General features: G+C 41.7%; 1 protein-coding gene across 2 annotated transcripts in view; it reads right to left on the bottom strand.

The window, feature by feature from the left end:
* The window catches only part of EML4 (EMAP like 4), a 146,856-nt gene that overhangs the window by 81,820 nt on the left and 37,872 nt on the right, over positions 1–27,164 (bottom strand). Inside the window, exon 1 of one of the 2 annotated variants that reach the window (XM_059469537.1) lies at positions 4,800–4,970. The exons of the other annotated variant lie outside the window; for it this stretch is intronic. Within the exon in view, the coding sequence (XP_059325520.1) occupies positions 4,800–4,866 (67 nt within the window). The 5' untranslated portion in view covers positions 4,867–4,970. Of the gene's footprint in view, positions 1–4,799; positions 4,971–27,164 lie in introns of those variants that run through there. 2 annotated transcript variants of the gene reach the window in all.

The raw sequence follows: 27,164 nt of genomic DNA, 5'->3' as shown, positions 1-27,164 counted from the left end.
GACAAGTGACCCTGCCACAGCAGGACCAGGAGCACAGCTCTGCCCCCACTGAACAAAATTCTAACAAAACAGTTAGAATTATTTATAGTACAGAGTGATGTTTTTTAAAGTTTGAACTGCATCCTTTAAAGAAAAAAGTTTGTCAAATTTCTTTTTCTTCTCAGCAGTTTTTCATGTCATTACAGGCCTAAAGGTTTCCTTGATTGCAAAAATGCATAGAATATTGTAAAGATGGGCAAACAGATATCTTCAGTGAAAGCCAATAGGTATTTTCTTCAGTTCAATGTTGTTCATAAATAATCATTCAAGACTCTGAAGCTGAAAGCAAGCAGAAACACTGGAAGACACCAAGTTTGTTTCCATACATTAAGATCAAATCAAAAGTCATAACAACAAATTGTCCTAATTTTAATATTGATTCAGTCTGTAGTATACTACTGTCTTGGGCATGGTTTCACTTGCTCTTAAGCCAGTCAAACTGTGGGCTGCTGTTAAAAGGGGTGATCTTCCTTGAAGGATCAGGCTGTTTTTTCTGCCCCAGTATCTGCTTCAGGACATAATTTTTGGTGGCTACCTGATAGAAAACTTTTTGCACCCACAGTTAGTTTCCAGCTGGATCAGCTCACTGGCCAGCTCCCACCAAACCCCTGCCATGACACACACAACATAATCCCAGCACAGAAACTGCACACCATCAGTGCAAACCACTCAGGGTGACACCTGCAGCTCTGATTTTTTCACTTCTATCATCTAAGAAAAACAATCTCAAAAAATACCTTAATGATCAAGACATCGTGGCATTTATCTACCAAATAAGCCAAATCATGCAAAAAGCTGAAGAGTCAAACCAGGTTCTCATGGAAGTGAACACTCCCTTTGATGCACTTCACAGGTATCAGAAATTAGACTGTGGATATTCCCATGGTTTTAAATGCTTCTGAAGAGCTTCACAGGCAAACTAGGGAAAACCCCAACAAATTCATGCATTTTTACAACATACAAAGAACAAAAAACGTGCTGGAAGGGTAGAGCAAAGCGGGAAGACATGTCTAAATCCTGTTTTTAGATGCACAAGGGTATCTTCTCACCATGCAATGAAGAGCTGTGACTAATGGCTGTCATGTCTGGTTATTCCTTCTTCCCTGCTCACAGGGCAGGAGCTGCATGTCCAGCACTTTTCCCCTATTTCTTTGCAAGTTCTGCTCTCAAAGCTGCTCTGGCTCTGTGCAGAAGGAGCAGGTTGAAGAAGGAGCAGGTTGAAGAAGCCTGCTGCAAGAGGGAAGTTTCCAATGCCACCTCAATCCTGCTGAACTCACTTCTCTGTGCCAAGCAGGGGTGTGATGTAGCGTTCATAAAGATACTTCTTTGATCGGGGCATTACTCAAAACTTGAGAGCAAAGACTTGCTGCTGAGAAAGTGCTTGCAGTCAGAACCTTTCTAGCTGACCTTTAATGACAAGTTTGCTGCGTCAACTCCACCTCTGACATTTCACCAATTCCGATACTTCAGCAACTTCCAAGTGTGGCTTGCAGTTACTTCAACTTGCAATTACTTTCTGCAACTGCTAAAAACCACTTACCACTACCCTGAACAAGTCACTATTATCCCCTCAACCCCCTTCTGATGACTAATACATGTTCCTAGAACTGCTGGGAGCCAGCTAGAAATCTTAACTGGCAAAACAGAAAAAAACTTACCCAAAAATGACACTCCAGTTTTAAAAGGTAACTATGACGTTAAAGAAACGAGACCTTTATTGAGGCAAGGTACTGGGCTTCTAAATAGTGTGAGATGAAAACCCCTCCTGACCTCTACAGTATTTGAAATTTTATGTTGTGTACACATAGCCCTGCATGCACCAGAAAGAAAAAGGCTCTTGCAACACCCCAATGCTTACAGCACGGTCCCTTATGTCAGACACTAATTCAAATGAAATACTTTTGCACCAGCACCTGTGCAGGGAAGCAAGGCAGCAGAACAGCAGTATGTGCCAGCCACTGTCACTGCCTGCCAGCGAGGCAGGTGGCAAAGCCACTGCCAGCCGAGGTGCCCTCCACAGCACAGTGACAGCCAAAGCCCAAGGCAGACTCAGTGTCACCCTGGAGAAACCCTGCAGAGCCACAGACAGAACCCCACCTTTGCCATCAATGCCTCCAGCAACTGGCCAACCCCACTCTGAAAAAACCCTAAGCACACTCTCCACTAGTCTTAACATTAAAGACAAATGCATACAAATCAAGAGTCTGAAAGCAATCAAGCTTAAAAATACTAGGATGTTGGAGTTTGTTTATTTTCCGCCCCCTATATAAATACCAATTTCAATGTCAAGTGCCATTGGAGGGAAATATTTAATCTAGAAGCATGCCAACTGGACATTTGTTTGCAGGTAAATATTCCCCTTGGTCAAACTATTAGATAGAAAATTTCTATCCTGATCTGTATATTGTCTGAGATAAATTCCAGCCCATATCCAATCTGATAGCTATCCTCTTCCTAAAGGACATATCTTTACCTTAGCTTTAATTATAAAAGGCTAATTAGAAAAAAAAAAATCTTTCCTACTGACACTAGACAAGCTTTTAAAAACATTTGATTAAGCTACCTATCAGCACTTGTACCCTATATATTAAAAGGAAATGCTGAATTAGGAATTAATTTATAGCTTTGGCAAGAAATGAGCAATGAGAGGTACGTACAATGACACCAGTGCACAAAAAAAAAAATAAATCACAATTTAAGTTAGCAAAGCTCCTATGGAAGAGCATGTCACTATAGGATACTTATTTTAAAAAATTATATGCAAAACCCTGACCTTACTCTCCTGTCAGCATAAAACCTTAAGCTCCATTAAACAAAGCAAGAACGAGCATGTCCAGCCCAACAAAAAGAAGAAAAAAAAGATACTTTCTATAACTTAATCTCAGGCATTTCCATACTTGTTACCAGTGCAAATTTGCTAAAAGCCCTCAAGGCTGAAGTTAGAAATTTCACAGGAACAAAGCACTCCAACATACCAGTTTCTTAGCACTCTACACACAACCCAAAATACAGTCATTGGAAAACCTGGTATACAGGTCATTGGATATAAAGGCATAATAAGTTTAAGTGTACAAGTAGGAATCAAGTTTTAAATCAACAAAACACACTAGCCTGATTAGAATATCCAAAGCCACATTTTCTTTTAATTACAAATGCCAGCTGTTATCCAGCAAAATGCTCAGTCTTTTATCAAGATTTTAGAAAAAATAATTTCTTAAGGCACAGAAAAAAATTAAAATAGAACATGTGCATTCAGAAAAGAATGCATTTCTTGCATCTTATTTTGTTGAATTTCTTACCCATAATGTCCCACTCACTTTGGAACTTCAAGATACGCCTCAAGCTGAAGTTTGAGACACTGTTACATCTTGTACAGACAATCACAGAAACCCCAGTTAAAAGCCATTAAAGTCAGTGGAAATGTTGGTCACATAAACCTCTACATATTGGTAACAAAGCCCCAAGCTATAGCCATAAAATATGCTGTTCTTTTGAATTTTGTTCTGAAGACAAACAGCTAAACATTAGCTTTTCTTCTCTACAGTAAAAATCCCTGCAAGACTGCAAAAAAAAAAAAAATCACACGAAGCACTTAAAATGTTAACATTTCCAATTTACCCTCCCCTCTTTCTTGAGGGTTGCAACATTTTGAATTCTAAACCAAATGCTTTGAATTCTGAAGCAGATGAAGTACAGTGCACATCACTCACTTTAACAAAGTACACGCAAGGTCATTCCTTTCCTACACTAAATGCCCATAGAAATCTATGCATTAAGCACTCGTTTGTTTTTATTTTTAAGAAAACTTTTCTGTGGACCACCGTGTTTTCGGCCGCAAGTTTCACAGGCAAGATGCTGCGGTTGTATCCGGATCGCACGGCATGAATCAGCAAACAAAGAACGGGCGCTCGCTGATGTCTGCCTCACTCGCAGGGAAACAGACAAGAGGTGTACAAGAGGAACACGCTTTATCTCTGATAGGATTTCTTCGTCAGGGTTATTTGGTTGGTTGGTCTTTTCAAAACCATAGTTTTGGTAGCTACAGCCAGAGTGCTACAATTAGTTACCTGATTCGCACTCAAGAGAGTTGAGTTGTTGAGAGCAGCTGTCTAAAGAAAGGAGATACGCACCGAAATATTTCATTTTTACTATGACACCGGTAAAAACAAAGGGAGACGAGGAAGCAGCCCTTAGTTCTGAAGGGCAAGCACAGGTTGCCCAGGCAGAGGAAGCCGCAGCAGGCTGAGCGAGCCTGCACTGCCGCCTGCTTGCCCGAGGCCGGGCCAGTCCCGCTCCGGCTCTTCCCTCGGAGAGGGCAAAGCGAGCGCTCCAAAGGGAAGGCAGGACTCGCCAGAGCCGCCCGCCCTTCCACGGGGGCTGCCGAGGGTCCCTCGATCCACACTCTTCCCTGTCCCATCCCGGCCCGAAGGGACCCGCGCTGCTCCGCGCCTCCTGTCCAGCCAGCACTAGCTTCATTATCGCCTCCTCCGCGACCCGCACACTTCCCGATTTTATTTACTCGTCATTCTTTTGTCGATTTTCTGGCGGTGCGGATGCCGCACGGCAGCGCGCCCCTCAGCGCCGGGGCAGGCACACCTTGCGGGCCGCCGAGGGGCGCGGAGCCGCTCTCGCACTTCGCAGGGCAGAGCCTGCCCGGGGCTGCCAGGCTTCCCTTCCTCCCCTGCAAGGATGGGGACCGCGGAGCGGAGAGCGCCGGGGTTCCCCCCGAGCGAGCCCTCCGGCGCAGCGCGGTACTTTACCCGTGCAGAAGGCGGCGAGCGCCGAGGGGTCGCAGGCTGCGGCCAGGCAGGACAAGCCTTCCTCCATCCCCCCGGCCGCCAGCGCCGCCGAGCCGGCCCCGCCGCGCCTCAGCGAGAGCTCCCGCGCCCCGGCCCGGCCGGCGGGCTCCCAGCACACGGTCCCGGGCCACCGAGCCCTGCCGGTCCCGCCGCCCGTGCCCCTGGCCCGGAGCGAGCGCGGGAGGCGGGGGCGGGCCGGCCGGGCCCGGGGAGGGGCCGCCCGCAGGCGCGCTCGCTGCCGCACCGGCTGGGGGCCGCGGCCCCCCGGGGCCTGCTCGGCCGGGAAGCGGAGCCCGCCGGGCCGCTCCCGAACGGGAAAGCGGCAGCTGCCCGCACACGGGCACGGTCCTGCGCCCTCCCCACCGGGAACCGCAGCAGTCGGAACCCACAGCCCGGCCCGGTGCCACCGCGCCGCACGGGGCTCACGGCCGGGGCACAGCGGCGCACGGACCATCAGCAGCCCACAGCATCCGTCTGTCCGTCCGTTCGCGCTCGGGCATAAAGAACCAGCAGCCCTGACTAACGACAGTACCCTCCCTCGGCAGATGCAGATAAACCATTATTGTCTCAAAGCGTGTCTCTCTGTCTGTCAGAAACGGCACGCATCCATCTCTCGTCAGCCACGGCGCGACGCGAGGAGTGACAGGAGCAGTGACACGCGGAGTTCACACGGGGGGGAACAAGGGGGCAGCAGTTCGCTCAGTATTGGAATATTTTTCACATGACATCGTTTCGAGACGAAAAAGCAATGACATCACTGGCAATACACTCATATCCATTATATGAAAACTAAGCAAAATATCATGGCTTAAAAGCAGCAGCTTTGCAAAGCTATCATTCTGTTCGGCAGAAGGGAACTCGTATTACAAATGCATTACAATCTATTTAATGTGATCATGATTTTGTCTGTCTTGCAAGACGAAGCACAGCCAGATGAGAACTAATGAATGCAACATGTGTTCATTCTTTTGGTAGCTGTGCCTGAAGCCAATTGGCAGAACGACTACAGCAAGATAAATGTCAAAACAAAACTATTTGTGAATATTGTACTGCATGTATTTTGACTCTTCTATCATACTTGAAATAGTTTATTATTTTCGAGATTTGCAAGCATATTAAATTACTGGATTAAAGTTTAGATTTCCAGACAACAGTGGGATAGTTAAAAAAAAAGGGGGTGGGGGGAGGGGAGGTCTGTGTCTCCATTCAAAAAACAAGGAGGAGCAGCACTTTTTTTCCACCATCAGAAACGGTTGATGATAAGGTTAATAGGTTCATAAGAACACATATCATTAGGACAGCACACAAATGGTTTTCTGTGTTTTCCCCAGGATTAACAATCTACATAACTACAGTAGTGCATTTCTTTTCCAGCAGCTCCCGATCGACTGGAGGAATCGACCTCTGCAGTGATCTAAAAAAAGAGATGGCAGTCAGCTGAACACAGCTCTGCAGCATGAAGTCAGCCAGGCAACTACTGTGATTAATACAAGGGGAAAGGACTAGGAAACTGCCTGGTGGAAGATGATGAAGCCTAAAAGGCAAGGGCACACAACTAAGGACCCTAATGAAGCCATGGGATTCAACACACAGCTGTGGCACTGGGATTGACCAAGAACCCATGTTCCCCACTTGTCTCAACTCCTGTGTTGCATCAAGTCATTAAACAATCTTAATTGCAAGACGAAACACTGAGTCTTATCTTGGGTGGGTTGGGCAGATGGAATAATTTAACACACACACTTTGGTACCCTTTCAAACTCAACATGCTTCCCAATACAACTATGAAGCCTTGGAAGAAATGACAGGCAGAGTGCCCCATGAGGCCAAACAGACACTGTAGTACTGGTTAGATCAGTGCCAAGAGCAGAAAGAGGCTTGATTGCAATCTTAAGTGGCCATTAGTGCCCTGAACAGTGACAGGTTACATGCCACTCGCAAAAAGCATCCACTGTAGCTCACACCAACACATTTCTTTTAGACTATATCAATTTTGAAGTAAGTAAAGCACACAAAATTAAAAGAGTTAGGCTCTCTTTCTGTAAAGTGAGTACAAGACACTGCTATTTCTGAGTATCTTAAATAGAGCTTAGTGTCTGCTCCATCAAAAGGATGAGGCAGAAGGAACCAAACCAAATGTCAGAATGCTGTTGGAATGATCCTTGGAACTCTAACTTTTGAAACAAGATTTCAGAAGGCCCAGTGCATACAGCTCCCCCTGAAAATAGCAGAAGGACTCTCAACCCACCCATCTTCTGTTCCCTGCTCAGCTGAAGACTTGATCAAAACTCCTCAAGTTGCCTTTAAATCTGTCATGATAACCTTACCTCCTTGTTAGGTTTTTCCACTCTTCTATCTCTGGCCCTTCTATCATACCTGTCCTTCTAAGCCACCTATCTTCAACACCTATCTATCTCCACAAGCCTAAGCACCATCTCAGGTTCCTCTTCCCTGCTGTTACTTAACATGAATAGTGGGTGATGAGGAAGTGCTCTTTGAAGTATTTTAGATAGGCATAAATAATGAAAAAAACTGCCTTATAATATGGCACATACCAAAATAAAACTCATACACAATGTAAGTCTTTGCTTAGGAAAAAACTCTCAGATTATTAGCAGTGCGGAGTGCATTGCTACACCATGAAAAAAACTAACAAACACTCTTCACTCTGACAAAAATAAAAAAGCTTGTTAAAGACCACAAATGGAGCTCTGCACACTGTACAAGTACAGATTAGTTCATTGCTTGTTTATCCCCAACATACACATATTTAGGAACACTACACATCTGGTGTTGTTCAGAACAGTGAATGTCTCAAAGACTGCAGCAGCACCAGTTTATGACTGTACAAATTTTTTTAGACATACTTCAGATTTTCAGGAATGAAAAAACACTCGAATGTGCCTTCTCTTCAAAGGAGGGAGGAAATGGCTTCTCCAGCTTTTGAAGACAGCCATAGGAAGGCATGAAATCTTCGGAATAACCACTTCCACGTGAAGACGAGGACAAAGCAGGTCCCTGTGGGTCCGTACCCAAAAAATTACCTTCCAGTCACCCAGAGCTAACTGAGGAAACCAGAGGTGCCCCCACCAAAGTCACCATGTCCTCAGGTGCAGAACAGACACTTGTACCCAGGACATTTTTAGTACTTAAAGAAAAAAGAGAGGAAGATTACCTATTGAGCTTCCTCGGCAAGTCATACTGCTCCTAAGAAAGTACCTGCCATATGAATTTTGGAAATTGGCTTTCAGAGATTAAGGGTTTCTTAATTTCCCTTAGATTTAGGAGACTTCAGATCCAAGAGCTACTGCATGAAGAAATCACAGTGTTGCATTCCATCCAGAAGATTACTGGAAACTCTCCCTACCTACCTTTTATTCACAAAACCTGCAATTGCACATAAACATCACAAAGTTGAACTGCAGTGACACTAGTTTAATGCCTGTCTTGCTGTTGAACTGCAAGAGGGCAGCACTAGTTAATTTTGTTTCCTCAAATATATGAAATCAATCATGTTTCCACTAGCAAATGATCCTTCAATTATTTTGCTTTCTTCTTTCTGAAAAGAAACTGCAGCAATGTTTCAGCTGGCAATTAACCTCAGTGCCAAACTGTATCACCCTTCAGCAGCTGCCTTCATTAGCTTTACTCCACAGAAAAGAGAATAAAAGTAATTTCTTTAATAACTACCCAATTTCCAATTTGATTGCTTTATCTTTAGGAGGAAAAATTTTCTTTCAGTTTGTTTTTAAACCCATGTTATATCTGCTATCACTCAGCAAGCACAACAGACCAAAACCATCTCATCAGGTGAGACAAAGTAATTAAACGGTTTTACAAGACACACTTTGGTTAAGGATGCTCATTGCATCAAGCCTGTTTCCAGCTGTACTTGTGAGGTGTTCAGAGGCTGGTTAGTGAGCTAAGAATGACAAGGATGATCCAGCAGGATCCAGTGCTCCCACTAACACCTGTGGGACTTGGCGGCCGCTGCTTGCTCCTCTTCACTCCAGGCACTGTAATAAACCCTAATAAGGTTCCATTCTCTGAAGCATTAATTCCCAGAGTGATGAAAAGCAGGACCTTTGACTAGGATTAAGGTCACTTAGAGCTGGCATCCAGCAGCATTACTGCTAAAATAAGCATCCCTGCCCTTCTCCTGCATCCTTCCCCTTCTCATCCTGTTCCTGCCAACACGGCTCATGGGGCTGCACAAGGAAGCACACCAGGAGACTGAGCAGCATGAAACTGAACTCATCAACATCAAAACAGGGAAACTCACCAGGCCAGTCACATGGTGTATGGCACAATGAGCCGTGCTGCAGCAGCAGGGAGGTGGCAGCACCCTCTGGAAAGAGTGGTGGGAATAGTGTCTGTCAACAGCAGCTCTGCCCGTGGATGACTTAAGGAGATTGTGAAACAGCTACATTTGTAAATCACATTTCATTGCCAGAAACCCCAGCAAAATAAGAACTGATAGAGAAGAGAGTGAAGTCCCCAGGCAAGCAGTGCGAGGGCAGGATGCAGCAGAGAACACACAGCAGTGCCTGAGCCCTTCCCTCATCACCCCCTCCTAGACTAAACTGAGCTCCTTCATCCTATGGCATTTTTCTCAAATGAGCAGGCAGAAAACACAAGAACAAGAGGTGTACATTTGATCTGAAAAGTTGTCTTGAGGTGTCCTCCACAACTAAACCATACCCAGCTTTAAACTAAACCATACTAAACCTAGATCAACTAGCCTAGAAAAGTGATCTAAATGAGAAAATTTTATATTTGTTGCCCAAAACCACATTGCCTAATTTGAAAAAGAAAAACTTGCAAACAACACAGAGCCCTCCAAATGCAAATGCGTATTTTAAGAACAACCACAGGAATGCCTATTTTTGTCAGGGGGTTGGCTGCTGCAGCAGCTGTACCAACAGCACGGAGGTGGCAGCAGGCTGATGCAGAGGGTGGGAAGGGTGGCAATGTGCAAGGCTGGTATTTTCCTGAGCACACAACACCAAACCACAGCTGCAGCATGCCTTCCGCTGCCTGCCTGGGGCACTTGCACAGCAGACTGCGTGCAGCTGCCTTCCTGCCCATCCAGTAGACAAGGTGAAAAAGTGTTATATCTAAAACACAGGCACAAAAGCGTTTTTCTCCTGAAAATTCGTGCTAGGCATAAGTTCCAGACCACAGTTCAGACCACGTAACCTAGGTAGTGGCCCATGAAAATGTGCAACCTTGTCCATGAGGAAACAGAGACTGAAGAGTGACATCCTTGTTAGATACAGTCTGTACCTTTGTGGAGATAATCAGAGTTCAAGAGCGGAGCTTCAAACGCACAAGATTTGCATAAGTGGTATTTTTAAAAGTACAGGTAAATTGTACAACGTTGTTCAGTATGACTCATTTCCATTCTCTGAAAGTGATCAGCAAAAGTTTGATTAATAATGACAACTTACTGGTGGCCTTAGTTATATCAAAGCTATGGTTATGGATGAGCTATAGTGAAATGACTGTTGTTTAATTATTTAGCTTATGCCAACAGAAAGATAAATATTACTTCCGCCATGCAGAACTAGGGAAACAGCAGTGCATAAACCATCTACAAAGTGTTTTCCAATAAAGCACTTACAAAATAAAATATCTACTTCTAGAAATATGACACTGCTTAAGAGTTGTGTATCCTTTCATAAAATGATTAAATGTCATTCTTGCATGTCAAAACACCTCCAGATGCTGGCTGTTTCCATTAACATGTTGCTGCAATGGTGACTACTTTTACTGCTTTTAAAAGTCATAAAAAATAAACTAGGAGTTAAAAAAACAGGAGAATTTGAAAGAGCACACTATTTACGACAGAGACCAACAAGTTTTTTGCTTACTATCCACTCTGAAGTGCTGAGGAGGTAGAAAAGCCTTTATGAAAAACCTCCCACCAAAAAGCACAGTCCTTCCCACAAAACTAGTTCTGATTGAGGATGTCCAGCACAGGAGCTGTGGATGCACAGAGGGCTTGCACCGTGGGTGACCAGCTCAGCTGTGCACTGGGGTGACGTGTGACTGCACTGCCATCACCCCAGCCCATCCCAAAGGGTGGCTCAGACACAGGGCAAGCCATGGAGATGAGGGACAAACCTCACAGGTGCCGGTCTGGCTTCATCCACACTGACAGGAACAGCTTTTGGCTCCAGACTTCTGCACAGCCAGCATAACCCAAATCTTCCACCCCAGGGGTGGGGTGATGGTCCCCATTTGTGATCACGCAGCAGAAACACAGCATCTCTCATTAAATGTTACCTAGTACATGCAATTGTGATGTAGGTGTCAGACCTTAAGCTATTACTCCACTTCAGAGTCTGACCTTATCAAAAGATCATTTACAGCCACACAGTTTTGACATGGTATATATAGCAGCTGTACAGTCCATAAATTAATTACCCTTCTGATGGCACAGACTACCAAACAAAGTGGTTTAAAGGGAATCTGTAGAAACAGCTTTATATCCATGTCATTCCTTTAAATTTAGTTGACAACAAGATTTTTGTACTCTTAAGGAAAATGGGTCACACTAATACACACCATGTTTTATTTATAAATGTAGGATTGAACTATTGTGAAATCCCCAGGCAGGGTTTACAACCTATGCTGTTGGAAAAACACACAAGATTCACATTTGTGTTTTTTTTCAAAAAGGCAAGTGTGGAAATTCCTGTTTACTTCTCTTGCTTTTCAGTAGTGTTCTCAGTATCCTAAAACTTGGTGAACAAAAAATGTGAAGAACAAGCCATACTAATTCCACAAATTGCTTAATAAAAAATTGTCTGTAGAAGGAGTCACATTGATCCACACACAGAAGGCAAAAGAGACCTTTCAACTAAGTTAAAAATAAAATCTGCCGGACTAGAAGTCATGCTTACTTGAAAGCCTGAGTAACACCACGGATATTAACATATGGACATTGTTCCTTCCTGTAGCAATAGCAGTATTACAAAAAACCTGGCACAACTGACACCTCTGCCAGCCCCTCTCTCTGGAGAGTAACCAAAGGACAGTAAGAGACCAGAGTAATGGCACCCCACCATTTTAACTGGTAGCTCTTTCACAGGAGTTGAGACCAAGGTCAACTCTTGACTACAGAAGTGTGTTGGTATTGCCAGAAAATAAACATTCAGTAGGTCAGAAATAATAATTTCTTCCTCTGGATCACCAATCTTGTTATGACAGCTAAAGGTCAAAGCAAGGAGCAAACAGGCTAATTTCAAAGAGGGAGAAAGAGGAGAAGGGAGCTGTGATGTGCAGTAGAGGTCTAAGGGAAGTGACGGACTAAACAGCTGCATCAAGACAAGGACACACCATTCTACAGGGGAAAAACATCACACAACAAAAAATGGAGAAGGTCCTTGATGGCTTTAAGAAACACAGTTGTATTTTTCAAGAATCCAGCTTACCAAAGATTCAGAGACTGACTAAAGGTCAGAAGCAGCAGGAGTTTGACAGTATCCTATTACCAAAGAGGCATTTCCACACACTGTGGAACCACCAGCCCCAAGAGCTGGGGATGGTATGGCAACATATGATCAAGATCACCATGCACTTACTTCACCACAAGAAACTCTGTACTCCAGATCTGCCTAGCTACCATCAAGGAATAAGAGCTGGAAAACAAGAGAACACTCTAGAAGACACTGAAATCACAAGTTTAAAAGGCATTTAATTGAGCCTGAAATGCAGAGTTTACCCATCTGTTCCTTGAGAAGGATAAAGTTCATGAGCTAAGGGAATAAAATACATGGGGTGATAGGGCTACTAAAAGCAACTCCTTTGCTAACAAAAGACACAATGGTATTGAGTGCTCTAAGCTCCCAGCATCCTAGGATAAGGAATAAACTCTATTTACTTGCATACAAAGTAAACTAAAATAATTTTTAAAATCTATTTTCATTTCCTAACTTTTTTTTTTTTAATACAGACTACAAAAGCATCTGTATTTTTTTAATATGGAACAGCATGAAGGTCACAGTATTCATCTAACTAGCTCTAGCATGCAGAGCTAGCAATCACAGAGTGGTCTGGGTTGGAAGGGACTTTAAAGTTCATTTAGTTCCAACCCCCTGCCATGAGCAGGGACAGCTTCCACTAGACCAGGTTCCTCAGAGCTCCATCCAACCCGGCCTAGGACACTTCCAAGGATGGGACATCCACAGCTTCTCTGGGCAGCCTGTGCAAGTGCCTCACCACCATCACAGTAATAAATTTCTTCCTAATACTGAATCTATCTCTACTCTCAATTTGAATCCATTTCCCCTTGTTCTGTCACTACAGGCTCTTATAAAAAGTCCCTCCCCATTGTTCCTGTAGGCTCCCTTTGGTTACTGGAAGATTACAATCATGTCACCCTAAAAATTTCTCATTTCCATGCTGAACAATCCCAAATCACCAAGCCTTTCCTCATAGGGGAGTAATGAGCACAAGAGTTTCAGGCAGAAACCTGATAAACACCTTTACACATAGCTTCTTTTAATCCAAGTGGGGATTGTGTGTGTTGCTTTTTTAACACTAAGTTCTGAACATACAACTTCCATTTGAAATATAAGCAATGAAATGGACTTACAAATACTTTCTCTCATATCAGCTTGCACCATGTTTAAAGGACTCCACAAAACCAAATGGAGAATTACAGAACTCTTAAATGCACATGGTTACACAGATTTTAAATTACAGAAATAATAAAGTATCATTACATTGATGTAATCAGTGTAATGATGTAATCAATGTAATGATGCATCTATGCATCTATGTAATGAGCATCTATGATGCTCTCTAGTATTCCAAAATTTTTAAAGTAAGTGACACCTGACCTCAAGACAGTCTTGAGATAAAAGATGCCCAAACCTTAGTAAAATGATCCAAATTAGTTAACAGAAATATTTTTTTTTTCAAATCATACACACCAGAGGTTACATTTGACCATTGAATTATTCAGTCCAATATACAAATTCCCAAAAAACCACACATTCCTCTTTTTTCCTATCCTCAGGCCAAAAGAATTTATAGAATGTTCAAGAAGTTTTAGTCAAAACAAGATAAGAAGATAAACAGTAACAGTGATTTATTTATCTATAAGTCTGTAATCACCACAGAAGCTTATAGGACACTGAGCACCAGACAATGTTACCATTTCTGTGTTTTATTTATTAGCAATGTTTTTGCCTGCTACCTCTATAAACAGGAAGACCCAGCTATTTCCTTCAACTGCTAGTGACTTAGTATCTTAACACAGCCCACAGGAAAATCTGCTTGAAAGTAACAAACCTGCAATGACATTTTATTCTATTTCTCCATGGCCTCTATCTGCAGCATCAACATGTGTTGGTTTGTTGAGTTGTTTGGTTTTGAGGGTTTTTTCCACACAAATGAAGGCTTTTACAGTAAAGCATGCACTACCAAATGATATTGGAGGACATCAGAACAGAAGGATGGCATTAGATAGCAAGAAGATTGGCTTAAATACCAAGACAACTCCAGTCCCCGTTTCTGAAGTCTTCACTAAATGTTGCATGTTTCTTCAGGCATCATTTGAGGATGCATCCCATTGGCAATGTAACAGATTTCAAGCACATTCTTCCCCATCAAATACGGTTTTTCACTATTCTGTCAAATGGCTGAATATTCTGCCACCTTCATGAAAATAAAGTGTAAAATTTTACTACAGCAACCAGGAATTAATGAATTGTAGCAAGTCATTTGTGCAGCTTTCCTACACTTGCATAGCCCAGACATGTAACAAATTTACATAAACACATTTGTATTGCAGAACTAACCCTCAAAACCACCTTGTATGAATGTCTGTCACCCTGCAAGGTGGCTCACAAGGAGGAAGCTCCTCCCAGCTCCTCTAAAACAAAGTCAAGAGAGAGCAGTGGAGGATTGCAAATGACTATACTTCATATCTTTCAAGATTTTTCTTCACAGAAGATTTATACCTCAGTGCTTTTCTTTGCTAAGCTCTTGACAGAATTCAAATCACTCATTTTGTCTCACCACAGGATAATTACTTGATTTAATGAGTAACTCATTTGATGGGTAATCAGGCAGATGATTTTATCTGCTTCATTGCTATCAAGAGGTCAGCACTACCTTCCATTAAGGCAAATTACAGGTTTTCAAGCATACCTGCAATCAGATGAAATCAAGTTTGTTCTTGCAGCATCCTAAAAGCCCATAGAGGATATGTGCATTGGAGGGATATGGGGAGAAGTGGAAAGAGGAGAATTAAATTAACCAATAATTTGGAGGAAGCATCTTACTGTTTTCACTGATGAAATCAGATCTATGGCATTAAAAAGGACATGAAAGAACATGGCTTATTCGCATTGTCTCCTTCCTGTTCTCATTTATAAACCAATTGTTATTCTTAGGCAGGACAGAAAGGAACATTGGAAGGATGTACCAGCAAACAGTAAGCTGAGTTTGTAATCCAACCTTAATCACCCACCTGAAGAGCCACACAAAGTGATCTGCAATCATGCTACATCTGAGACCACCGAGCAAGGCCATCACATGTAAACATCAACATATGATGAGCATTTAGTCTACTTAAAGAAATTACTTTTTCAGAAATAAAAATAGCATTAATCTATAGCCACAATAATGTTTAAATGTTAAACAGCTGTTTATTTCCATGAAGCCCTCCAGCCCACAAGAACACAACTCAAAGCAATGCCTCGTGCTCTCTGTACCCCTGCACACCTATGTGGTGTGGAGCACCTTGAAGCAGGTGGGGACAGCAGGGTGGCTTTCCAGCACAGGTCCACTCTCCTGCAGACAGGATGGAGTCAGGCAGTGGCTGTGGGAATGGAGCCAGCCATTCCTGAAAGCAGGCCAGAGAACACTTGCAGATAACTGCTTGCAAGGTACCACTCTCCACTGAAAGGATTAAGCGTGGAAATAGCACGTACTTGGCACAAACCTCTGAGTCAGGAGTTTGGTCTGGATCATTAGCAAATTAGCAGTTTAAACTGGATTCACTGTTGGAAGATTTGATTTGGTAAGAAAGTTGTAGATCCTACTGCACAATTTAGCAGGGAGGAGCCTGGCTGGTGGCTGTGCTCTGAACACAAACCACCTCATAAGCAAGGTGAGGGACAAGCTAAAAACCTGGGAGAGGCTCCAGCTGGCTGAAAAGGGAACCAGGACTCACCCCCAAACTATTACACTCCATGTATTATGCTCTAATACCATCTAATATGACATGGCAAATTCCAACAAGTTATTACAGTAGGTATCCTCATAGAGACAAAAGTCTTCAGAAAAAGAACATTTTATCAAAAACATACCCTAATAGCATTTGGACAACTTGGGCTATATTAAGTGATGCTTTCAGTGCTTCATATAAGGCATTATGTTCCCAGTGACTGAGTATCAGAGTCACTTTTGTAAAAAGAATGGCTATTAATATTGTTACTCCATCAGCTAAAAACATTGCTTTTGCAAATTCAAGTACTTTGATTTCCCATACTGTTTTTCTAGGGGAAAAAAAGCTTAATAAATTCATTGAGATGACAAAACCAGTAGTATGCTGACTTAATTGAATTCCAGACAAAAAATCTGCATTAGAGTGCAGTACAGGATTTGCTTTTGAAATGATCTGTTGTTAAAAGAGAAGGAGTAGGGGATGAATCTCAGCCTCCTATTGAGAGGTGGTGGTGGGAGTTTATTCTAGAACTGCAAAAGTGTATTTCAATATTTGGTGTAGCTGGAGGAGGTTGTTTGCTGGGCAGAGCCACTGGGTAGCAGGATCTGCTCACAGAGATGCAGCTTGGACAGGACAGCCAGGCAGTGTCAGGTTAAATTAACTATCTTTGTTTAAACTGTGTGCTGAAGCCAACATCAGGACCCAGCTTACTGGGAAAAGGGCAATGTTTCTGACCTTGTGTCAGTTAATTCAGGATCACTTCCCCTACACGTCTGATTTTCATGCTTTTTCCTTTTGCAACTTTGAGGGCTGCTGAATTTCCAGTTTTGCTAAACAAACACACAAATTCTCTGCCTTGTACTTCACAGCTTCATCAAACATGGCCTTAAAGAAAACCAAACTGGTAAAACGTTCCCATGAAATCTTATCCAGTGGCAGTAGAGCCGATGATGTTAAAAAAAAAAAAAAAACAAAAAAAAAAAACAAAAAAAACCCAAACCAAAACACCCCAAAGCAAAAAAAAAAAAAAAAACCACTAACACATCTGGAGCTGTACAAAGCCTCTTCTACCAGAAGGTTAAACTCCTGGGTATGCATCTCTTGGTAATGTTCACTTCACTTATGACTTACTTGAGAATTCATGACAAAAATGAACAAAAGCCTCTTATTTTTATGGGCCATAACAATTGTTCCAATGCATGCTGATCCTATCTTCTACAAACAAAGCCAGGATTTAATTGCACTAGAGCATTAAGCATAAAGCCTTTAAAACTCTTTTCTGTTTAACCTGTCTGAATTGCAAGTGGCTGTATCAGAAAGGACTGAAGCATGAGCCATTCTGAAAAATAATCTGCAGTGATACACACGGGCTTGTGGGGTACCAAAGTCACTTCAAAACATATAAGTGATAAAAAAGAATTATGAGTTTGCCTTTCTAACCTTCACAAAGATTAACACAATTTTAGGTTCATAAAAAAATAACCACACAACTTGCTCTAGGCATTGCTGACATTGCTGGATTATTCCCAGCACATTTAGGAGGGGCTGCACAATGGCAGCAAATCCACACATCTGAATTATCAATGCAAAATTCCTAAAGTTCCAGTTTAAGCCAGACAAGACTGTGTATTTTTTGCTTCTATTCATTCTTCTAGATGTAAGCTGAAATTTTGTGCCCATTACACTTTTGTAACTCCTTTGTAGATTATGAAAACAAAGTAGTAAAGCGTATCAATGAAAACAAACTCAGGAGGGGGTTTTTTCCCAAAGTAAGAGTCCATTTTCCAATCCACTGGAAAATCCAGCAAGGCAGCAATTTATTAGCCATGCTGAACAAATGAGAGATCCACAACAGGATTCCAGACACACAAAGTGAAAACCAACACACAAGCCACAAGAACACAGACCGCTCTGCCAACCCTCGTAGAGATGGGATGGATTTCCTTACCTCAGCCAGTGTTTCATCTCCCAAAGCCCACACTGACCAAGGCCCCTCCAGGGCACCCCTGGCTGCACAGAGTTTCCTGCCAAGACAAGACAGGAGCTGCTTCCAGCTCTGTGCCAGACAGGAATGACACACCAGCCCCACGGCGTCCCCAAAGCAAGGACAACCTCCTGGGGAACCATGGAAGGAAAAGCCACAAGTTCCTTGCACAGAGGGTCTATTTCCAAATTCCTCCAGGGACTGCCTTTAAATAATGACATTGAAACTGTTTACTCCCCTTTGGCAACATGCACAAAGGTGCCAATTCCACAGGTTTGGAAAGAGAGGAGGCGTCATATTGGCATGTTTAACACTAAGGATCAGGCAGGAAATAAAATTTAGGGGATGTTTGCAAACAGGGGAGAACAGATGGCAAAAAAATACCTTTATTTCCTTTAAATATTTCCTTTTATCTTGTTTTTGCTTTTCTTGCCTATTTAAACCATGAATTGTTGATGACAGGAACTGTTTTGAGGCTCTTACAGTGCTAAAAGAGGTGCTTACATGAAAGAACATTTTTTATCTTTTTAATCTAGTAAATTTCTCCTAGTATTTCTGCCTAGAAACAAATAATCTTAGTCCAGGATTTTTCACAACACAGACAGTTCCAGTCCCACCTGCACATCAAAAAGACTGAAACAAACAGATTTAAAATTTATACTTCATTTGACTCTCAAAAAAAACCTTGACAAAAGTGAAACCTAGCTCTGGAACAACAAAGATTAAAAACATTTATTTCAAATCCTTATTTCTTGTTTTTCTCCCTCTTCCTTAGTCTAAAAACAGAGTTGAAAGATCTGGCAAGTAATCCTTCTTTTGTCAAATGCTAAGTAATAGAACTCAACAAGATCTGCACTTCTCCAAATACAGGCTAAAGGCTCCCTTTCTCGACAAAACCTGATTACAAAACTCCCTAGATCTCAGCATGTATTCATCTCAAAAACCACCTGCTTGTGGGGTTAAGCAGGCTCCTTAGTGATAAACAAGATGCCACCTGCAGAGAGGACCAAGAAGTGGCCTTGAAGGTTGGTTTGTCTGTATGCGTCCATGACCCACAGAGCCAGGCACTGACCCGGCCCTCAGAGCACCTCACTGAGGGTCATGAAAGACAAAGCAGCACCAAGATAGGAGCTGATTTCTGCAAAATTAACTGAGTTACAACATGAGTCACACCTATTCAGCGGCCATAAAGGAAAGGAATTACTCTGTCAAGTGAGACGACAAAATTATTTATATTTGAGTTGGTTTGCGGTTCAAAACCTTTGAGATTCTTTCTCTGGCATGGAGAGATTACATTAACATTAAAAACATGCCCACCTGTTAAGGAAGCAGCAGTAACAATATACCTGGGGCTACTTGAATACCAAAGTCTACAGCCAACATTAGGCAGAAGTCTCAACAGTTAACAGTACTGAACATTTTTCACATAGAAAAGAATCTGAACAGTCTTACTGCACATGCTGCAAAGATAAATTGTGGAGCATTAAAAGAAGTTGTTAGACAGGATGTGTCCCACTTCCTCTACCTTCTCACTGAAAACTAAACAACATAAATCACAACTAGTTATTTCAAATGTAATCAACCCCTGCCAGGCATCACTACTCGCTAATGCTTTCCCTCTGCCCATTTCTCCTCACCATTAATTAATCAGAATAAAACAAACAAACAAACAAACAACAAAACAAAAGAAAACAAGCAACCAACAAAACCAAAAACCCCCCATCCTCTGCACACCCTTGCCTACAGCCCCATAACTAGACCTGATGACATCTTCCCCTTCTGGAGCTTAAGTAAAGCTAAACAAAGAAACAAACAAAACCCAACCAAAGAAACAAAAATTAGAGTGGGTAAGAAAAAAGGAAAAAAAGAGGGGGGAAAAGCAAGAGAAAAGGGGTAAAAGAAAGCAAACACAGAGAACAAAGCCACAACACCCAGCAAACACAGAAGAGGGTCTGGGCAATGAAATGAAAGGAGCAAGCTCAACAGTACAACAATATACACAGCAGATCCAGGCATACAATTAACATTTAACCATTCAAAGCCTGCAAAGTTTCACATCACCATTAACATCTCCATCCCACTTCCACAGGGAGGAACCAGGAACACTTGCCTACACAGCACAAGCACCTTCAAGCAGACGCATTACTGTGCACGTGGAATCAGAAAACAACCTGAGCCAACAATTGGTGTCATCAGACACTTTATATCAGTCTTTCCATTCCTAAACCTTCTCATACACTAAAATTGCAATTAAAGGTAAAGGGATCACATCTGGAAAAAGAATCACACAACTTCTTGTTTTTAGACAGCCACATGCCTTGTATGGCAGTTAAAAACCTGCCAGAATTTCCCTTATAAACGTTTCCAGCAATTTCAGCTCTCCCACGCAGCCTTCAGTCCTGAAGTAACAATCTCCTGCAGAAAAGGTTGTTTTTCATAAACACACATACAAATAATTTGGCCACACATTTCTCTTGCATGATGCATTGTTTCCCACATGCTAGCAACAGTGTCCTACCACAGCTGACAATTCAGAGATTCATAAGGAAAAGCATCAGCCTCACAAGAAAACAAGTCTTTGCCACATTATGAAACACAAGAAGTAAGGTAAGAGAAGCATAACCTTTGAGAGGTGGCCAATACTCACACACAAAGGCCAGAACGTAGAGTAGTGGATGAGGGAAAAGAAAGAAAGGAAGAGAAATACTGAAACATAGACTTCTGGCAATTATCACTTTGGAGAGCAGCTGGGATCTACAGAAATTTACATCTGTGGTCCACAGATTTCTCTCTCATAAAATGTAAAGGGAAGGGTGAACTCCTGAGAAAATAACATATTTTATTTTCTGAAAAGCCCAAAGAAACATGAATGAGAGCAGTGGCACGGACATAAGAGCTGAAGGACACCTTGGGTCAGAGGCCATGATCAGCCCCAGGTCAGTAGGGATGCTGTCCCAGGCATCTCCTGCTGTTGGACAGGAGAGATGACCAGCAGCTCAAGCAATCACAACCCAACCCTGACCATTCCTGACCACTTCCCAGAGACACAGTGAACAGCCTGGCAGAGAGCATTCTGTTTCTTTTCCAAGCTAAGGAACAAATCTGTTGAGGAACCCAGACTACCTGGATGAAGAAAAACCTGACCCATGATCTAAAAATAAGCAGAAAACCTTTTTCTTTCCATAACTAAACAAAAGCTTGAGAAAGAAAAGCATGTTTTAAAGGTTACAGGGTGCCAACAGAAGATTAAACCAACTGGGAGCCTGCTTCAGCTGAACTATGCAGAAGAAATCCTGGGGCATTGCTGCTCCCATGCACTGCAGCTTCAAAGGAGGAGAGAAAGACACCTACTACACACTGAGGGGTAAGAGATCATTTAGGGAAAAAACAACCTGGAACAAACACCAAAGAAAATGTTTTGCCTTCCATTTCTATAAAGACAACAAAATGACACACTGAAAATGAGGAGAGGGTAATGGTTATTGCCACATACAGTGTGGAGACAAAAAATAAAGAAAGAAGGGGATCTGGATAATCTCTGTTCCACAATACTGAAATAACTGGCACTCACAACAGCGACAGATATACCAAAAACCACCACAAGAGGGAGGGGGAAAGGAAATCGTTTGGGAGAGCAGGAAGATCAACCTTGGTGCTACACGTGCAAAAGCATGACCTTGATAAGACAAGATCTGAACAAAAGAAATGAGAGAAATGTAATTGAGCGGTGAAATGAAGACAAGGCAAATTTCATTTTACCTGAGTAATTTATTCCTCAAAAAAGGAACCAAAGAGCTTACAGCAGTGAACATAATCCAGAATTAAAGCAAGAACTGATGTGATAAACAGTAGTATTTAAGGTATAGACATATAACATTTTAAAGATGAATGAAGCACCGGTTTAAAGACAGGCAACAGAGACATAAGATACCCAAACAAAGAGAAGATCTGTGTTCCTTAGGTTTTGTGACATCAGGGCTATGTGTAAATTACATAAATAACATGGTTATTTATGTAATTTACACATAGCCCTGATGTCACAAAACAGCAGGTATACAATAATGACTTCTGAGAGACCAAAGTTTGGAGAATTAGCTGTTCCCAAAGGCATCTCTCAGGAACTGGACAGTCCTTTGAGCTAGCTGGAGCAACACTAGTGCAAGGAAATTCAAACATACGAAGTGAAAGGCAACTCTGAATAATAACTTCTGCTATGATCAGGTAACAGGAGATGAGGGGGAGAAGGAGCCATCAGAGCATCAACTGCTGCTTGAGACTGATGCTTTGCAGTGCCTCTATACACACACAATAAATGCCTATTTTCAACAGAAAACCAGAATGATCAATTTAAGGCGTTGGCAAACCACTACTTGTAGTTTTATACATATAGTTGTAGCTACCAAATCAAAAGCAAAACAAAACCAAACCACCTGCCTTTCCCAAAACCAATTTACCCGAAACAGGAGCAGACAAGACAACTCAGAAAACAGAGCACAGAAAAAAGCCCTCTGTTTTACAAGGGAAGCCAAAGCACTTGGGATTCTGTAGCTTTGCAATAAAGAGCTGAAAGCAACAGAGCTCTGTAGGGTGTTTATGTAAGGCAGGATGGACCTCAGGAAAAGGAAGGGGGTGAGGGAGAAGCACAGGCTGGTGCAAGGACTCCCACTGCCCCTGAGCTTGAGGGATTAGTCCATCTGGACTGGCAAGCTGAACTGCAACAAACTCGACAACAAACTTTGGCACTCTCTGCACAGCACCTCATTTATGTATTCACCACTGCCTGAGTGAATTTTTCCTGGGTGGGACCTGTGCAGCTCAGGTATGGTGTGTTCCTCCACTCGGCCAGACATTTACATTTAGTACATTTCCTGCTATAACAGAGGGGTAGAAAGAATGTCTCTGAACTTTTCTGCTGCCTCCCTAGGGCACACTATGCTTTATTCACACTTTGTCATTTTAAATAGGCTTTAGATGTGTTAGAACACATGGGGAATGGGAGCAGCAGGCCCATCTAGATTTAAACTTTTCTTTTTTACATGACTTTGTTGGGGAAATTGTCCCCTTCAGCCCTCCATTCCCAAGTCAGCTGTACTTTAATAGTCCATTACAAGAGAAGAAACAAATCTCAATATTTACTTTGTGTTGAACTATCAAGATAAACGCTGGGTCTATTTCTGTTCTATTCACATTCTCCCACAATTTCCATTACAAGGTATGCACTAAGCATTTTGACAAGAAGTTCACCACTGCTAAAAATCTCAGTGCTAAAAGAAAAAAAACTGAAATGTTTATTTAGGTTTGCCTTTCAAACTCAAATAAATTTTCAAAATTAAACCAAAATTCTCTCCAGCTTACTCCACTGAAAAACAGGCTCACACAAACTAAGAGCTCACAGACACAAACTCTAATGTTGGAAAGTAACTTCAATTCCATTTTACAGACAACATTCTTTGGTTTGTATAACTCTCCTGGATTACCAACAAAATGTACACATATTTTGTATTTCTTTGATTAGAAATGCCTCATGATGCCTTTTGTTCTCTTCCCAAGTTTGCAAGGCATCCAGCACACAGGACTACCTGCACTGGGTCTAATACAGAATGCAGTACCATTTAAAATTTATTTTTAATCATTAAATTGGTAGAATATGAATATAGGCTGTTACTTGCTTTAATATTCTGGGTAAAGCAGGCATTAAAACCTAAATAGGATATTTCTATGATGCTTCAACAGCAATCATATGCACGCCCAAAATAACTTGTTTTCAGCAAATTTACACGACTTTGCATGTGTCATGTCCTCAAGTCTCCCCTTTTACTTGAAAGCAGGACACTATTCTGGCAAACCTGTCATCTTTGCCAAACAACCCCCCTTCCTGCAGCCTTTCTTACCTTTTTTTTAAACACAAGTTTAGATTGCCATATCCTATAACATTTTGGAGTAATTACCTTTGAAAAATATCGCCTTCTCCACCTGGCAAACGCACCCCATTGAAAAAGCAGCAGCCTACTCCTGAATCTACAGCAACAAGATGAGCTATGAAAGGAGGAAAGGGCTCTTGATTTGAACAACTGATTATGACTTTTATCCCTGCTACATGGCAAGTCCACAGCCAAAAAAAAAAAAAAAAAAAAAAAAAAAAAAACAAAACACAAACAAAACCACACCACCAAAAAAACACCAAAAAAAAACCCAAAAAAAAGAAAACAAAAAAAAACCACCTGAAAGGGCAAAAGTTATATTGAGCCTTCTTCAGCTTTCTTTTTTTCTTTTTTTTTTTTTAAATGTTCTTATTCTTTCCTATGTATGAATAATGTGGTCTAAACCTCACAGAAAAGTTCTGGCAAGACTGGTATATAAGATAGCATGTGCATATAAGAAGCTGAAAGAACACTGCTAGAGTTAATATCCTCTTCTATTTCACTTTATGCTCTAGTGTTACAGGTCATTTGCCTCTATGTCACATTTCTACTCTTCAAAACCTCATAAAGTAAGCAATCACACAAAGAAAAGTAGCTGTGTAGGACACACAGCTTAAAAAAACCTCAAGACTTTCTGACTGCAGGAATTAGTTTTTCTTTTTTACTTGCCTTTTAATAGAAGTACTAGAAATTTTCCATAGAACTTTACTTGCAGAGCAGTGGTGCTACTTTGCTGGTTTTTTTAATTAGGAAAGGCATAAATAAGGACAATAAACAACCTAATCAAAACTCTTCAGAGTAATATTTTTCTCTAACCAGCTTTCTCTGCCTTATAAGAAAGCAGTTAGATCTGCTAACAAGAACTTTGTCCTTCCCTTTCTTTTCTTTCTTCAAAAGAACATGTGGTTATTTTGGACAGCATGTCAGTATGTTTTATCTGCTATAAACTAGCTTTGAAAATAGACTACAATAAGTTAATTTGGCATGTAGTTGGAAAAGCAAATGTGATAATTACACAAACCCCAGCCCCCCCCAAGAAAAACCTGTCCTGAACAAAGCTGTTAGTTTCACATAGTAGGAAGAGAAATTCACTTGATACTCTCCGAAAGCTTTCACAGAAAACCAATACATAAATTGTTTTCTTTAGATGTAAGGGGCTAAATATGGGGTTTATCACCACCACTGTTTAAGTAAGGTGACATCTAAAACTAAATCTAAACCAGCATTCCCACCAACAGAAAGGAGCATCCTTCGACTGGCGGATTCGGCAGACAGAACTAAGGAAACTGAGTTTCAAAAGGCACCACCTCAAATCCAGAAACCTCAGTGAGGACCCCGTGCCTCCCAGCCTGAACCCTGGGGGATGCACAGGTCCTGGCTCCTGGCAAACACAGCCAGCCCAGACAAGAAGAGGGCTCAGGCAGAGCTCCCATGTGCCGCCAAGGAAAGCCCGGGAACACCAGGAATCCCCCACTCTGTGGAGCTGGGACAGACAGTACTGACAGGAGTCAACACCCTGCTAGTGAGGCTGCTGAGCATCTCCCTCTCTGCCTCATTTGTGTCATCCTTTTAACTAAATTATTCTCTCCAAGGTTTCCTGGAGCCAGGCCCATAAACCAAAGACCCAAGAGCCCATTAGGATTATTTCCTTTTCACAAATTACTTATTAAACAGATATTCGATCAGTCAGGACTGGGGGAAAAAAAACAAAGATTTTTTTTTTTTTCTTTCCTTTTATTCACCTTCCCCTTTCTTAAATACACAAGCTCTCAATAACTGAGAGCAGTTTTCTTGCTTTTCTGTATTTGGCACATACTAATCTTTGCCTGTGTTAAACAGAGTGCTTCCTCATACACAAAGCCATCAATTGTCTCCTCCTCAAGCTTGTGCAAGTGCTAGCCACACAACCTGAAGAGACAGGATAAATTCAAAAATCATTCCCTGGAAGGCACAGAAAAAGGAGCTTTTTCAGGAGCACCATCAGTGTCTGAACAGCAACCCAAAGCATTATGCTAGCTTTGCCTATCTTCCATGACCCTGTGTAGCATTTCAGTTTAACACTCATTCTAAGTAACTTCCATTTAGGGCTGTGGTGATAATACAGCAATTCCTCAGAAAAATCCTTCCAGAAAATACTTCTGACAGCTATAATATATTAAGACATTACAATTATTCTAGGAGTTCCCCCATTCTCCTCCCTAGAAATCAAGGGTAGAACTCCAAAAGGAGCAGGACCTCTCATTTTTTAGCCTCAATTCAAACACTATTACTAAAATTGAAGCAGATTTGACTGCTGGCACTACAACAACCTGCTGAAACAAATGGCACCTTGTGTTTGATGGTGGTGTTTCCTTGTTCCCTGTGCACTGCTCAGACACAGCACCTCTGCTCCCTACCATGGCTTCCTCCAAGCTAGAGGCAACCCTAATGCTGCTTCTCTTCAAATTTTACAGAAATGGTTAACACCAACACAAAAGCATTCTTAACTGTTACTGATGTAAGCTGGCAAAAAAGTAATGCATATAAATATTTATCCTTTTAAATAAATACATTTATATGTATCTATATATATATATATATAATAAATGTGCACATTTTATATGTGTCTTATATATATTTTATAAGTACTATTATAAAGAACAAAATAAGGTCCCTCTTTAAAATACTCTCTTCCTATTCCTGCCTCCAACCTCTTGTGGGTTTTTGGATGTGGAAGATTTTCAAGTGAAAAGTTACATCACAGGATGCAACAGTCAGGAGCATAAAAGCATTTGTAAAAGGGAGGCATATTGTTCTTATTAAAGCACAGAACCTATAGCTAAGTAATAATTATTTTTTCTTAATTTGGGAAGAGTTATTATGCAAGTAAAGGAGAAATCACATTTTCCAGAAACCCTACAGCAAAGAGATAGGCATCTACTACATTCATAAATGCATAAAAACTGGGCATTAGTTTCCTTAAGCCTTCAAAAGCCTGAGATCACAGATATATTAAATAAAAGATTTTAAAAAGTGGGGACAAAGTGGTGCTTGCTACTCCTTGACTCATCAGACAGGTCAGCTGAGCATGGCCAAGGCTATCCTCCCTCTGTCCCATCTCACTGTCCAGCTGAAAAATATGGTAAAAAGATGCTGTTCCCACAAATACTGAATTCAACCCACAGTCTGTTTTTTTTTTAATTTTACTAAAGAACATTTTGCATTTTGACACATGGAATGCCTTCAGACAAAGATCC

This window comes from Ammospiza nelsoni, chromosome 3 (assembly GCF_027579445.1).
Source record: "Ammospiza nelsoni isolate bAmmNel1 chromosome 3, bAmmNel1.pri, whole genome shotgun sequence".
In the NCBI taxonomy this organism is placed as follows: Eukaryota; Metazoa; Chordata; class Aves; order Passeriformes; family Passerellidae; genus Ammospiza; species Ammospiza nelsoni.
The sequence above is the reverse complement of the archived record's forward strand: the minus strand, read 5'-3'. Positions and strand labels throughout refer to the sequence as shown.